The following is a 15,917-nucleotide window of genomic DNA, read 5'->3' as shown; positions in this document are numbered from 1 at the left end:
TAATCTTGAACAACGAAAATTGTCTCATTCCTGACGAAAGTGAAGATAAACACTAATTCAAAAATATACATTCAAGTGGAAAAGACTAAAATGCATCAAGAGGGTCAAATAAATAGGTATCCTGCCTGAAAACGCTTTAAAATATTAGTGGCGTTTGAACGAACGAAAAATAATACCACTATTATAAAATCTCACAAACCCATCGTACCTTCTAGTAAATAAATAAATAAATAAATAAATAAACACGGAAATAAATGAGCACAGAAATATATAAATCACAGTGATTTATTTAGAGACTGAAATAGAGATTTTGAACAGGAGTTGTTTACATGGGACAAGCAAGAGGCAGCTGTCAGCGGCGGACGGCAGGACTCGTCAAGCTCTAAGAGGCCGATATTACAGGCTACAGCTGCACACAGCCGGACCTACTGGACAGCTGCGACCTCAACCGCGGGCAGGGCAAGAATTAGAGATGATGTCGAGGTCGCTGAGGGCGGAGACGCGGTCTAGGGGCAAGGAGGAGACGAAGCGCTCCATGCAAGCCTTGGATAAAGTCCGCAGATGGTGAGACACTTGTACAGCAGGGAGCTTCAGCTATCACCTAATTACGCCTGTTACATTCATATTTTGCCCCGAGGGGCGAGTTATTGGGCAGCGTCACTCATCCTGTGAGTGGACACACCGCCATAGCAGCATGTACAACACTCCCCAATAGGAAGAAAACCCGCTGGGTTGTTCATCCTGTCACTTGTACCCAGACACAGCTGGGACTTGCTTAACTGTCTCAAGTGAACAAACTGTCAAACAGGGGAGTAACATCTTACAAGCCTTCAAATTTACGTTATTTTGAGGGTGGTGGTATTGGTATGAAGTGTGCAGAGTTGAGAAACCTTTTAAGGACAATATGGCTACAATTTCTCGGGTAGTGGTCCAGACAATGTCCTTTACTCGTGCTGCATATTCTTCAACATTGCTCCTAAGCTGTTGTTTCCATCCCGAGTCTCCATGGGTACCAGGACGAATTCTTGCAATTACAGATTCCCCCTTCAGCCACTTTTCGTCCGTACTGAATGAGGTTGTCGGCTGCGGTGGCAGTGTACCAGTGTGCAGATTCACTGGATTGCTCTTCCAGCCTCCTTTCCTCGACTATCTTATCAGTGATGTGTGATGGTGCTCTAATTTATAAAAGCGTTTTGTGGATGAAGTATTCAATATGGTCTCCTTCAGTGCCCCCAGTGGCCATTGCCTCAAAATTATTTTCAATATTTTGAATAGTGTGGAGTTCAAGACTCCTCCTTGAAGGGTTTCAAGCTCCATATACTTTAATTTTGAAATTCCTCCGTCAAAGGTGACTTTGGCTTTCCTTCCTGTGAGAATCCATTTCATTCAATAGTCCATTTCAGGAATATTCCCTTGATGCCAGAAATATGTCAGGGCACCTGACAGCTGAGTGGACAGTGCTTCGGATTCGTAGTCCTGAGGTTCCGGGTTCGATCCCCGGTGGAGGCGGAGACAAATGGGCAAAATGTTTTTCACCCTGATGCCCCTGTCGCCTAGCAGTAAATAGGTACCTTGGTGTTAGACAGCTGCTACGGGCTGCTTCCTTGGGGTGTGTAACAAAAAAGAGGCCTGGTCGAGGACCAGGCAGCGGGAACGCTAAGCCCCCAAATCCTCTCAAGATAACCTCAAGATTGACACCCATGCTTGCAAGTTCATGTAGGATTGCATTCCCTTGTGCTTATCGAAAGCTCCTTTTATGTCAACATGCACAGAGTACTTGACTGTGTCATTGGCTAAATTGCTAGTTCAATTATCTGTGCTCTATCAATAACGGCATTGAAAGCCACTGTAGGCAATGCACTAGTGCCCCCACCCAGATGATGGGCCTCCTGCCCACAAAGGTGCAGGATTACTGTCACATAGTAATACATAAATTATTTATACAGTATTATGAATATAATTTGAAACAGATTTGAATCCCAGATCTTTCCAGTGAGATATACAGTAATTATCCACTCTGTCACAATATCTCTCATGAATAATATGGTAGCATAGGGCCCATAGAATTGTGGGGCACTTGGGCAACTACCTGGTATGCCCGTGTGTTACACTGGCACTGGGCCTATGTACTAGACACCACATTTTATAATGTACACCATCTAGTGATCTAATACTGTGGTGCCTGAGCCTGCTTGGTCTCTGGCCTACATTCTTGCATATCTTTCTTCCTCTCAGTTTACAGTCTTCACATCATTCCATGAATCTTTCTTTAATCTTTTTGTTCGTTTGCAGCTTTCTTATCCTCCCTATTATCTTAGCATCATCAGCAAACATGTTCATATAGTTCTGTATTCTATCTGGCAGATCGTTTATGTTGACAATGAACATTACCGGTGCAAGAACTGAACCCTGTGGTACTCCACTTGTGACATTCCTCCAATCTGATACCTTGCCTTTGATTACTGCCCTCATTTTTCTATCAGTCAGAAAATTTTTCATCCATGTTAGAGGCTTACCTGTCACTCCTCCAATATTTTCCAGTTTCCAGAACAACCTCTTATGTGCAACTCTGTCGAAAGCCTTTTTTTAGGTCCAGATAAATGCAGTCAACCCAACCATCTCTTTCCTGTAAAATCTCTGTGGCTCGATCATAGAAACTGAGTAAATTCGTTACACAGGATCTTCCAGATCGAAAACCATACTGTCTGTCTGATATTATATAATTTCTCTCCAGGTGTTCTACCCATTTAGTTTTAATTATTTTTTCCAATATTTTGACTTACACTTGTCAATGATACCACCGGTCTATAATTAAGGGGATCTTCCCTGCTGCCACTTTTGTAGATTGGAACTATGTTAGCCTTTTTCCACACATCAGCTACAACTCCTGTAAACAGGGATGCCTGAAAAATCAGTTGAAGTGGAATGCTGAGCTCAGGTGTACATTCTCTCAGAACCCATGGTGAAACTCCATCTGGACCAACTGCTTTGTTCTTTCTTAGTTCCTTGAGCATTTTTTCCACTTCGTCTCTAGACACCTCTATGTGCTCTATGCTGTTCTCTGGAATTCTTATTGTATCTGGTTCCCTGAAGATTTAATTTTGTACAAACACACTTTGGAACTTTTTGTTTAATGTTTCCACATTTCCTTTTCATTTTCCGTGAATCTATTTCCCATTTTCAACCTCTGAATATTATCCTTTACCTGAAATTTGTTGTTTATGAATTTATAGAATAGACCTGCCCGCCTACTAGCCCTGCCCACCTACTTGCCCTGCCCACCTACTTGCCCTGCCCGCCTACTTGCCCTGCCCGCCTTCTTGCCCTGCCCGCCTTCTTGCCCTGCCCACCTACTAGCCCTGCCCACCTACTAGCCCTGCCCACCTACTTGCCCTGCCCGCCTACTTACCCTGCCCGCCTACTTGCCCTGCCCGCCTACTTGCCCTGCCCGCCTACTTGCCCTGCCCGCCTACTTGCCCTGCCCGCCTACTTGCCCTGCCCGCCTACTTGCCCTGCAAGCCTACTTGCCCTGCAAGCCTACTTGCCCTGCAAGCCTACTTGCCCTGCCCGCCTACTTGCCCTGCCCGCCTACTTGCCCTGCCAACCTACTAGCCCTGCCCGCCTACTTGCCCCTGCCCGCCTACTTGCCCTGCCCGCCTACTTGCCCTGCCCGCCTACTTGCCCTGCCCGCCTACTTGCCCTGCCCGCCTACTTGCCCTGCCCTCCTACTTGCCCTGCCCGCCTACTAGCCCTGCCCACCTACTTGCCCTGCCCACCTACTTGCCCTGCCCGCCTACTTGCCCTGCCCGCCTACTTGCCCTGCCAGCCTTCTTGCCCTGCCCACCTACTTGCCCTGCCCTCCTACTTGCCCTGCCCACCTACTTGCCCTGCCCTCCTACTTGCCCTGCCCACCTACTTGCCCTTCCCACCTACTTGCCCTTCCCACCTACTTGCCCTGCCCACCTACTTGCCCTTCCCACCTACTTGCCCTGCCTTCCTACTTGCCCTGCCTTCCTACTTGCCCTGCCTTCCTACTTGCCCTGCCCACCTACTTGCCCTTCCCACCTACTTGCCCTGCCCACCTATTTGCCCTGCCCACCTACTTGCCCTGCCCTCCTACTTGCGCTTCCCGCCTACTAGCCCTTCCCACCTACTTGCCCTGCCCGCCTACTAGCCCTTCCCACCTACTTGCCCTGCCCGCCTACTTGCCCTGCCCACCTACTTGCCCTGCCCGCCTACTAGCCCTGCCCGCCTACTAGCCCTGCCCACCTACTAGCCCTTCCCACCTACTTGCCCTGCCCGCCTACTAGCCCTTCCCACCTACTTGCCCTGCCCGCCTACTTGCCCTGCCCACCTACTTGCCCTGCCCGCCTACTAGCCCTGCCCGCCTACTAGCCCTGCCCACCTACTAGCCCTTCCCACCTACTTGCCCTGCCCGCCTACTTGCCCTGTCCACCTACTTTCCCTGCCCACCTACTAGCCAGGCAGCTAACCACCCACCTAGTCCCTCACTAATTATAGTGTGTGGAAACATAAATGATGATGGTTGTGGTACAAAAAAAGGTTGCAAATGTTCGTCACTTTTGGACTTCTCCCGGTAAAACGTCCTTTACTCTGGATGACGGGCCCATCCAGACAAGGGTCCTTCCCATGTAGTCCGGACTGGCGAGCTAATAGAGTATAAATACTGTACTTAAAACTTTCTTAAACATTAGTAATAGAGCCGTCTATTTTCTTGAATTTTTTTCACATTCAAATATTTGGTGATGTCTGCGAATGGTTTTGCTGACAAAATTTACACTTGTCAAATGTTTGTCATCAGGTGGTGCAAACTTTCCCGAAGTTGTTTTAGCCAACCCTAAGTCATGCAGCAGTAATATGTAGAATACCAAAAGAATAAGTCGAGATACCAATAGAGCACAAGCGTGTAGTTGTAACCTCTCTAGAGATTTCAACTTCTAGAAATTTCATTACAGTTCAAAAAATCTGTTGTCTACAGGAAATTTTGTGGGGCATTACACACTTTTTGGAATAAAATATTTGAGTAATGTTAAATAAATTAATTATCATAAAAGCAAATGAAACTTATTTTTAAAAAGATTAGCTTGCTTAGGTAGATATACTGTACTCAACATTATCTTTAAACAATTAACCACTTTCATAGGGTGGGAGAATGCTTTGCTATACGTTTGGAGAGAATAGAGAAAATGGAACCCCCAGTCCAACCTGCAACCCCAAATTATCCTAGAGAATGGCAGGTTATTTGCACCATAGTGGTAGGTGTTGAAGTTAAGACATACTGGCTCCATATATGATGGAGAACCATCAGAATGTCATTGCTGCACTAAGTGAACAATCATTATAGTCTTGTGCCATAGCTTTATATACTAGTATACTGAAAAATTTTCATGGGCAACTAATGTAAATCTTATTCATTGTATTGCTTATTAAAGTTCCTATAGTTTTGTTTGATTTTACTTCATTTCAATTGATATCTTTTTAGGGAGAAGAAGTGGATAACCATTCATGATACTACAATGAAGATCTACAAGTGGGTTCCTATTGTCACAGATGTAAGTACAATTATCTTAAATGCAAATAATTGTTTTCTAAAACAAAACAATGATTTGCTTAAATGCAAATCATTGTTTTCTAATGCTGTAAATTAAACCAAGAAAGTCACATGTTGCAGTGATAAATATGGTTTTGTTGATGCTTGAAGTGTTTGTAGGTGTATTATAGAGCTGGAAGCATGACTAAGGAAGCACTGGGAATAATATGGGAATGTTTGACAAGCCACTGGCTTCTTGTCGTTGCGCAGTTTAAGGGTTAAAGTCTATCGTATCTGCACTCGTTCCAGGGGTTTTCTTTACAAGGTCTTCGTGCAATACCTTGACTTTCTCACAAATGATGGCCTCTGAAACACTATCACCCGCTAACTCCTTGTTGTGTATCCAAATTAATAATAACTTTTCCACTTCCTCAAGTATTTGTGGTCTTTGTTTCATGATTGTTCTTATGCCTTTTGCCACTTTAGCACTCATAATGTCCTTTTTCTTGCTGAGTATAGTGCATATTGTTGACGTGGCTTTGTTGTACTGCCTACAAAGTTCAACAACACGTGTACCATTTTCATGCTTCCGAATGATCTCTTGTTTTTCCTCTACTATCATCCTCACATGCACTTTCTTGCCTTGATCCTTACTACTGGCTTTCTTGGGACCCATGGTGAGATATATAATAACAACTTTGATGGTTAAATGACCAAAAATCCAACAAAACACTGAAAATCCTGGTGAAGAATTGAGGTGGGATAGTCACTGGGCACGAGGCACTGGTAAACTGAGGGGCGATCGCTGTACCACCACGAGCTAGGTCGGCCTGTACGCGTATCAACACCCACGCCTTCCGAGGCAACTTTTCCAAGCAAATCCTGCTCGTATTCCGAAAAACTCGTATACAGGGCCACTCATATTCCGAGGTACCACTGTATTTGTGTCCTTGTGGCGTTTCCTTCAGTTTGTGGCACGTTGACCAGGAGTAACATAGTGTACTGGGACTGCATGCACTTAGGGCTGCCTTCCTTAAGCATCCTGTAAATACTACCCTTGGGTTCTAGGATTGCCTTCCTTAGTGTCTTCGGGACTCCACTTCCGTGTAGATTCTTGCTGCTCAGCATTTACCCCGCCCTTGAGGCCAGCTGGTCTTTCGTGGCTTTTGTTTGGCCTTGGGTAGGAAGTGGTGTTGTTGCTGGTTGGGGCGCAGGGTGCTGCGTTACATACTTACCTACACAGCGGCCGTGTTCCTGTTATTTCTGGTAGCATTGTACTTTTGCAGGGTTTTTATTTTATTTATATTTTCCTTGCCAGGAGAGGGTCTGCCTTGTTTGACTATTAGTCAACCTACAGTATGTTGGTGGTCCTCCTTTATGCCCCCATGCTTGTACATGTCGCAGGGATCCAGCGTATAGCCCATTCCCTCTTTGTTAACATTCGGGTTCCACTGGCTTAGCAGCACCTTGCCTAGGCTTCCCATAGGCAAACCCCCCTACGGGCCCTGGAAAACCCTGTTGGAGTTTGGTTGACCAATGGATGCATCTTCTGAGTCCCATTTCACCTTGTGAGAGTTTGAAGGTTGTGCTGTGTCCTTGACCTGGAGTCTTGCGAGACGTGTTCTCTGCTTTTGCTCCAGCTTATCCATTTTACTGTAACTGAGATTAGGGTTCAGGCAGCTTCCGTGTTGCATGTTAGGTTCAGGTTGCTGCAACACGCTGGGTTGGTTGCCAGCTCGGATGCCCCAGGGCTGTCCCGTTATGGTTTTAGGGACCCAGACTTTGGGGTGTTGGTCGCTTCGACTCTGGTTCAGTCGATGCCTGCAAGGCTTGCCCCAGTTGGCGGCTTTTGCTCAGCTCCCAAACATCTGAGGGTTTCGGAGTCAAAGCGGGGTTTAGTTGGAGATCAGACTCGGGTGGCTTCCATGGCTACCCCATTCGAGATGGAGGCATTCGAGCATTTGAGCCTGCTCTTCCTGTTGAGACTTCTGGGTCCTACCAGCAGACCCCCCTTTTTTACTGCCTTTTCTTCAGGGGTAAGAACATAAGAACAAAGGTAACTGCAGAAAGCCTATTGGCCCATACGAGGCAGCTCCTATTTATAACCACCCAATCTCACTCATATGCATGTCCAACCCATGTTTGAATAATCGAGGGATCCCACCTCCACCATGTCACGTGGCAACTGGCAAAGAACAGGGACGCATTAAGGCACTCAAAATCATCCCCCAAGTAAACCTGCAGAACGGTAGCAGCCTCCTGCCATTCGAGCATGTGAGTCCGACAAAACCCATGCCACACCCACCAGCCCTCAGAGCAGGGCTTTCTGTTACAAGGAGTGGGGGTTTTCCTTTTCCCCCCCTCTGCGTTCAAGTTAGTTTGGGCGTCGGCCCCTCCCTGGGTTCGGTTCCGTGTTCCTTCAGGTCCGTCGATTCCGTCCTTCCTGTGGGTGTTTTTAACCACTTTCTCGCCATTCTTATCTAGGACATGTATTCTTCTATGTCATGTCGCAATCATGTTTAAATATTATCGGGATCCTGCACGACCATTGGTCACGGATGCCAATAGGCCCGTATGAGGCTCAGTGGTTTTGTGCTTGAATATCAAGGTTCGAGAAGATCTTCGATACTTAAAAGATTATTGGAACGTCTGTCGACTTCCGGTGAAGCTTACCTCCAGTGTCCTTTATAAGACTCGTTAGTCCTCTTCCGTACTACCTATCATTTTTCATTCCTGTATCTAATTATTTTATAATCACATCTTCTCTCCGTACTCTGTCTTCACTATGGCATCACTGTGGCAACATAACTTGGTTAAGCATGACTAGACAGCCAAACTCATATTCTCTCTATCTTGTGTTTTTATTGTCAGTGCTACCTGGTTTTCATATGATTTTTTATTTTGCCAGGAACGAAAGAAGAAGAGTGGAAGCAGCGCAAACAAAGAAAATCGTATGTGCAGCCGAGACAGCAGCATGTCAGCATTTCAGATGGGAGGGGATGATTCCAATACAGGTACAGTATGAAATTGAAAATGAATTTGCCTGCCACTAGTCCTTTTGGCCCTCGTGCAGCATTGTTAATATAAGATTTGCCTTTAGAAATCTGAATAAGGAATCATTCAGGACTTGTATACCACATATGTCAGACACAATTAGGTAAGTGGGTGGTAGGTTAGTCAGATTGGTTAGGTATTTTTAACACTGATTATAATGTTTATTGTTATGACCAGGGCTGGAGTAACCCCCCTAACTCAAAGTAAGAGCAGGCTTAGCGCATCAAGGGAAAAGGGGGACACCACAGAAAATTACCATTGCTGGTTTTACCGTGGACCATATTGTGCAAAACTGCAAATGTTGCAGTTGAACCAGTTTCCATAAAAGGGTACTCGTGCAATAAAAGAAAGATTACATATGCAGTACAGTATATTAGATTTGTATATTATACAAATTGTATATTATACAGACTTGTAACTGGCATTTCATTACATTTGATGCTGGTTATTGGTGAAGAGCCCCTGTCGTCTCCCTGAAGCTAACTACCCACAGAGGACAAAAATCGGGAAACTTATATTCTTTGATCTTCTCTTGTATGAGTATCTTGGTTAAAATACCCTAACAATGATGAAATTAAAAACATTTAAGATTTCTGCAGATTTATATTCTAAGATATATAATACACTGTATCTGAAATGTTAGAAACCCAGTTTATCCCATTATGCTTGGAAGTGGACAGGGTTGAGCTAGAAGTTCATGTACTTTTCATTTTTTATTCTCAGCCATGTCGATGATGAGCGACTCGCAGGATGCCACCGACTTCTCGTCCACCCAATTCAACATCTCGGAAGACTCCAATTCTGAACCACCATTTAAAAAGAAGTTGTTGGAAGGTTGAGGGAAAGTTCCTTCATTAGTCACTGAAAAAGAAACAACAAAAAGTGTATCACTAGACAGTGTTGGAACTAGAAAAGGGAAACTCTGTATTGCAAGGCACTAAAATTCCAGCTGAATACTGTATGTGGAACTGTAGCAGTAGTGGCTATTTTCCCTGTTTGTTTTTTTAAGTTACATGTAACAGTATTTAGCTATGTTTAGATCTTTTCTAATGAGAATAAAAACCACTCACCTAATTTTTAAACTATGGGAATGGTCATGCTTGGTGTCCACTGAATGCACAAACAAATGATTTAAATTATTGTTCTTATGAAATCATATATCTGTGTGGAAATGGAAATATACAAAAATAGTGCAACTCCCTATTGTCCTAGTGATGTCTACATGGTGGATCATCACGTGATCTTCTATTCAATGCATACAACAATTTTATTCATATGAAATAAGAGAGATTTAAAATGAAGAACACAAAATGACAGTACATTACTGTATCTACCCGTGTCTAGGCCTAATGAAGGGTGTGATTTCACTCTTGAGATTTTATTTTGGCACTATAGTACTGTAGTTTTGATCATATGAGAGGCTAGAGTGGGAAGCACATGTACCTCTCATCACTGTGGTAGAGGTATGTAAAGTGGGAAGCACATGTACCTCTCATCACTGTGGTAGAGGTATTTAAAGTGGGAAGCACATGTACCTCTCATCACTGTGGTAGAGGTATTTAAAGTGGGAAGCACATGTACCTCTCATCACTGTGGTAGAGGTATGTAAAGTGGGAAGCACATGTACCTCTCATCACTGTGGTAGAGGTATGTAAAGTGGGAAGCGGTGGTCTTCAGTGACTGCTGGACAACACCATGACACTAGTGAGTACCTCGGTATTCAACTGGCACTGCACAAATTAAAATGTGTGTGTGTGTTGCAACCCGTGACTTGCACAGGAATTGTTCACATGAGACGAGCCATTATTGAAGGGTTTTAGGCCGAGGTATTCCACTTTAGGGTGAAAGAGTAACTTATTAGTTTCTGTGATTACTAATGTTCTGGTCCAGTATTTTGAAATCTCTGTAGCACATGCTTTTAAAGTCTAAAAATCTGCCTTGTATCCATTATGATTTGTTGTGCTCTTGTTAGTACTGTATAGGTTCACTTTGTGCTTGCCATGGGTTACATTTGTTTAATCCTCGACCATTTCAGAATGGCTAATATCTTTCACTTGCCGTGAAGTAGTATATTCTGTCACAAAAAAAATGTTGTAACCATAAATAAAAATAAAATAAAAATTTGGTTTGACTTGACTTGAGATAATTTCGGGGCTTAGCACCCCCGTGCCCGGTCCTCGACTAGGCCTCCTTTTTTGTTACACATCACCAGGAAGCAGCCCGTAGCAGCAGTCTAAATCCCAGGTTCAGTGGTACCTCGGAATGCGAGTGTCCCTGTATGCGAGTTTTTCGGAATACGAGCACCATTTCCTCGAAAAATATGTCTCGGAACGCGAGGGTTACCTCGGGACACGAGTTTGTTGATACGCGTACAGGCCGACCCGGCGCGCGGTGGTTCAGCGATCGTCGCCCCTCCACCCCTCCGCCCCTCAGTTTACCATTGTCTCGCGCCCAGTGACTACCCCACATAAATTCTTCTCGCGGATTTTCAGAGTTTTGTTGGATTTTTGGTGATTTGACTATACAATTTGTTATTATATATCTCACCATGGGTCCCAAGAAAGCCAGTGGTAAGGATAAAGGCCAGAAAGCCCATGTGAGGATGGCAATAGAGGAGAAACAAGAGATCATTCGGAAGCATGAGAACGGTACACGTGTTGTTGAACTTTGTAGGCAGTACAACAAAGCCACATCAACAATATGCACTATACTTAAGAAGAAAAATGAGATTATGGGTGCTAAAGTGGCAAAAGGAGTCAGAACAATAACGAAACAAAGACCACAAATACTTGAAGAAGTGGAAAAGTTGTTATTAATTTGGATACACGACAAGGAGTTAAGGGGTGACCGTGTTTCGGAGGCCATTATTTGTGAGAAAGCCAGGGTTTGGACAGATTTGTGGTGAGGAAATCGAGCAGTGAGCCTCAACCAGGACCTAGTGGCACTCAGATAAAACGTGCCAGGGAGAGCACACCAGAAAGGTCTTCACTGCCTGATGTGATAATGGAAGGGGACTCCCCTTCCAAACAGTAACTCCTCTCCTCCTCCCCCTCCCCGCTCAGCTCGTTGTCGCCGTGTGGGGGCTTAGTGGGCGGCTGCCGGAGTGTGATGCTCCTTGGGACAGTCCTCTGTCCTTTTCTAGCCTTGTGCTCCTGCTGCCGTCCTCTCCGATTTTGCTGGGCATCTTTTCCTTTTCCTTCTGTTTCGTTTTTCTCCCCCCTCTTCTCCTATCTGCTTGCCGTTTCCTGCCGACCTTTTACTCGTTCTGGTTCTTCCATGGACTTCTTCTATTTTGATGCCCGGGTGCTTGAGGAGGCATACTCATGCACCCGTAGAACTGCAGTACCCAACGTCGAGAGCGAGGGGAACCTTTAATTGTCAATCCCCACTTCGTCACTGAACCCGATCTCGACGGACTGTCGGTTTCTTAAGGTGGCGTTTGTGGGGCGTATACTCACGACGCACCCCTAGGAGGCCCCGACAAGATCGGCGATAGCTTCTTGTTGGGTGTCCTGCCTCTAATTGTGGCTCCATGGTGGGTGTGGGGGCACATTCGTGAGTGAATTCTTCATTTCGTCAAGATGATAACCCCTGCTTCGGCTCCTGGCTTACCTTCTCAGGCTCGTGGGGTGGGCGACCAAGCCCCCGAGTCGGTCCGTATTGGAAGACCGGGCTCTGTAGCCTCCGCTGCATTGGGCCCCGACCTTGCTCCTCCTTTGGCCTCTCTGACTCCTTCCCCTGGCTCCCCTCCCTCCTCTGTGGTTGGGTCGAGCCCCAAGCCCCCAGTGGTGACTACCTCGTCCCCTGGCGCGGCTCCTTCTCTAGTTGTAACTACTGCGCCTTTTAACCCCTCTCTCTCTGGGGGTTCTCACCGCCGTCCTCGTCACGGCCGCCCTCGCTCGATTCCTTCCAGTTCTGGTACCTATCAAGCCTTGTTTGGTCCCGCTTCGTGGGCCAAATATTTTGATCTCCTCCCTCTTGATTCTGCGCCTCCTGACGATTTCTCCCTTCATCAACATCTCATTGATTCCGTGGATGCCTCCATTACTTTCAACCCCACTCGTCTCGGTACACGTGTCGTTGCTGCTCCTTCTCAGGATGCTGCTTCCCGCTTGGCTGCCTTATCCTGCCTTGGCGAGACCCCCGTTCGGGTCTCGAAGAACGCTCAGTTGAATGCCAGTGTTGGCACTATTTTGCTCCCGCCCCATGTTGCAACCGGTGTTCGGGACCTGCGCGACTGCCACGACGATATTCGCCATATCCTCGCTGCCCAGGGCCATTCTATTCTCCAGGTGGACACGTTTACTCGTCCCCCTCGTGGTAGTCGCCGTCAACCCCTCCGGGTTGTGAAGATTACCTTTGATGGTAGGACCCTTCCACCCTCTGTCATTCTTGCTGGTGCCAGGTGCTCTGTCCAGGAGTACATTCCTTCTCCTCGGCTCTGCAACAAGTGCTGGAGGTTTGGGCATGGTGCCCTCCGCTGCTCCGGGACTGTCTCTCTCTGTCCTTTGTGTGGTGGCGAAGGTCACTCTAAGTCGGAGTGCGCTTCTCCCCAGGCTCGTTGCCTCAACTGCGGTGAGGCCCATCCTACCTTCTCCCGTGCGTGTGTCCATTACAAGCTTGAGGCAGCCGTCCTCAACTTGAAGCACCAGGAGCGTTTATCTTTTCCTGAGGCGAGACGCCAGGTTTGCCGGCTCCCGCCTTATGCTAATATCTCTTATGCTCGCGTGTTGCGCTCTTCCTCTCCTCGTCCTTCCCGCCTTCCTCAGACTCACAACCGTTTCCGGGCCTTGGACCCTGATGCGCCCACTGCCCCCTCCTCTGTTCCTTTGGGTTCTCTCCCGAAGGATCCTCCTCCTGGTCATCTGTCTGGGGTTCCCCTTCATTCTACCCGGTCTGTCGTGTCTTCTGTGTCTTCTTCCTCGTCCCCCTCCGATCCTCCTTCCCATCCTCTTCCTCCATCTATTGGCTCTCCCCACCGCCTGTCGGTGCGGGCGGATGTCCATCGCTCTCCTAACGGCCGTCGTGTGTGCTCTCGTTCGGCTTCTCCTGTTGAGACACTGGAATCCGTTGCCCAGTACGTAGTTGCTGGGACACCGGTCTCTTTAAGTCAGAAGCGTAAGCCTGGCTCCTCTCCTTCCTCTTCCCCGGCGGGTAAGAAGGCTTCGCTTTCTTCCTCAGCTCCTCCTTCTGGCTCTGTTGCTCCTTCCCCTCCCGTTTCAGTGCTTGCGCCCCCTGTTCCTGCTATGGAGGTTTCTTTGGCCCCCGCTTCCCTTTCGGTTGCTGCTCTTGCTGGGGTGCGCTCCCCTCTTTCTACTCCCCCTCCTCCTGCTGCTGTCCTTGACTGCTCCTCTCCGTTGTCTCCTCCTCTTCCTCCTCCTCCTCCTCCTCCAGACCCTGCCCGCCCACCTCTGCTCTGTTCTCCCGTTTCCTTCCCTCCGTCTTTGCTCAGTTTACCCATGCCCCCTAACCCTGACTTTGCCGACCCTGATCCCGACCCTGATATTCTTTAACGTGCTCTGTTGCTCTTTCGCCTTTGTTTCTTCCTTGTTCTCTGTTTTTGTCCTTTCTCTTCTCGTCGTTGTCCATTCTTCAATGGAACGTTCGAGGTTATTACGCCAATTTCCTCGAACTCCAACTTCTGATTTCGCGGTTTTCGCCCCTTTGTGTCTGTCTCCAGGAGCCAATGCTTGGTGCTCGTCCTGGTCGTTTTCGTGGCTATTCCTTTCTCTCCCGCCCCCCCAGCCATTGCTGGGGCTTCTAATTCTTCTGCTCTTTTGATTCGGGCTGATGTTCCCTTTGTTCCTTTACTTTTTCCTTCGCCTCTCCATTGTTCTGCTGCTCGTATCTTTGTGGGGAAATGGTACACAGTTTGTTCCATTTATCTCCCCCCGAGTGTCCCGCTCTCTCTTCCTGATTTGAAACACCTCCTGGACTCCTTGCCGGAGCCTGTGCTCCTGCTGGGTGACTTCAATTGTCGTCATTCTCTTTGGGGTGACGTTCTGACGAATACCCGGGGTCGCCTCCTTGAGCCGTTTCTCCTCTCTTCTTCCCTGTCTCTTCTGAATTCTGATGAGCCCACTCATTTGGACTCTCGGACTCGCACCCTTTCTTGTCTTGATCTTTCTCTCTGCTCTTCTTCTCTTTACTTAGATTTCACGTGGCAGGTTCTTGATGACCTCCATGGAAGTGATCATTTCCCCATCCTTGTTTCCTTTTTCTCTTTTCGCCCTTCCCTCTCTTTCCCTAGGTGGCAGTTTGCTAAGGCAGACTGGACCCTCTTTACCCTCAGTGCTGCTCTCCCTGACCTCTCCCTTCTGCCTCTCTCTCGCGCTCTCCTCCTTTTTCATGACACTGTCTTCAACGCTGCCCTCCGCTCTATTCCTCGCTCTTCCTCTCGGGGTCCACGGAAGTGCGTTCCCTGGTGGAATGCGGACTGTGCTCGGGCTGTCCGCTGTAAGCGTGCAGCCTGGAAGAGACACCGCCGTAGGCAGACGACCGATTCTTTTCTTTTCTTTCGGAAAGCGAGTGCGGTGGCCCGTAGGGCCATCCGTACGGCTAAACGTGAATGTTGGGCATCTTATGTCTCAACAATTACGTCCGAGACCCCTCTGGCCCAGATCTGGAAGCGTATCCGCAAGATAGAGGGTAAGTTCGTTCCCGATGTTTCACCGGTCCTTCACCTCCATGATACTCTTGTGGCGGACCCGTTGCAGGTCGCTTCCGAACTGGGTTCCCACTTTTCTTCTGTTAGCTCTGGTCTTCATCTTCCCCAATCTTTCCTTCTTCGTAAACCTGTCCTTGAGTCTCGTCCTTTAGATTTCTGCACTCATCTTCAGCTTCCCTATAATGATCCCTTCTCTCTCTCTGAACTTCGTTCTGCCCTGGCCCTCTGCGGTTCTACGGCGGCGGGCTCCGATGGTATTCATTATGAGATGCTTCGCCATCTCCCTCCGAGCACGTCTCAGTATTTACTGAGTCTGTATAATCGGATCTGGGAGTCGTCGTCAGTCCCTGAGGACTGGCTCGATGCCGTTGTCCTCCCTGTTCGCAAACCGGGGTCTCTGGGTACTTCCCCTAAGGACTTTCGCCCTATTGCTCTCACAAGTTTTGTCTGCAAACTCTTTGAACGTATGGTTAACGTTCGTCTGATGTGGTTCCTGGAACACCATCACCTCCTCTCCCCTTCTCAATTTGGTTTCCGCAAGTGCCGCAGCACGACAGATGTCCTGGTGAACTTGGAGGTCTATATTCGTACTGCTTTTGCTGCGAAGACCTCCGTTGTTGCCGTCCTTTTTGACCTAGAAAAGGC

The 15,917-nt window shown here is 47.5% G+C and overlaps 1 protein-coding gene across 1 annotated transcript; it reads left to right on the top strand.

The window, feature by feature from the left end:
• Window positions 1–335: 335 nt before the first annotated feature.
• BCL7-like (chromatin remodeling complex subunit BCL7B-like protein) lies at window positions 336–10,726 on the top strand. The gene is made up of 4 exons (XM_045736334.2): window positions 336–564; window positions 5,504–5,573; window positions 8,460–8,565; window positions 9,329–10,726. The coding sequence occupies exons 1-4, from the start codon at window positions 473–475 to the stop codon at window positions 9,442–9,444; spliced, it is 384 nt and encodes a 127-aa protein (XP_045592290.1). The 5' UTR covers window positions 336–472; the 3' UTR covers window positions 9,445–10,726.
• Window positions 10,727–15,917: the final 5,191 nt, after the last annotated feature.

Source organism: Procambarus clarkii, chromosome 6 (genome assembly GCF_040958095.1).
Source record: "Procambarus clarkii isolate CNS0578487 chromosome 6, FALCON_Pclarkii_2.0, whole genome shotgun sequence".
In the NCBI taxonomy this organism is placed as follows: Eukaryota; Metazoa; Arthropoda; class Malacostraca; order Decapoda; family Cambaridae; genus Procambarus; species Procambarus clarkii.
The sequence above is the reverse complement of the archived record's forward strand: the minus strand, read 5'-3'. Positions and strand labels throughout refer to the sequence as shown.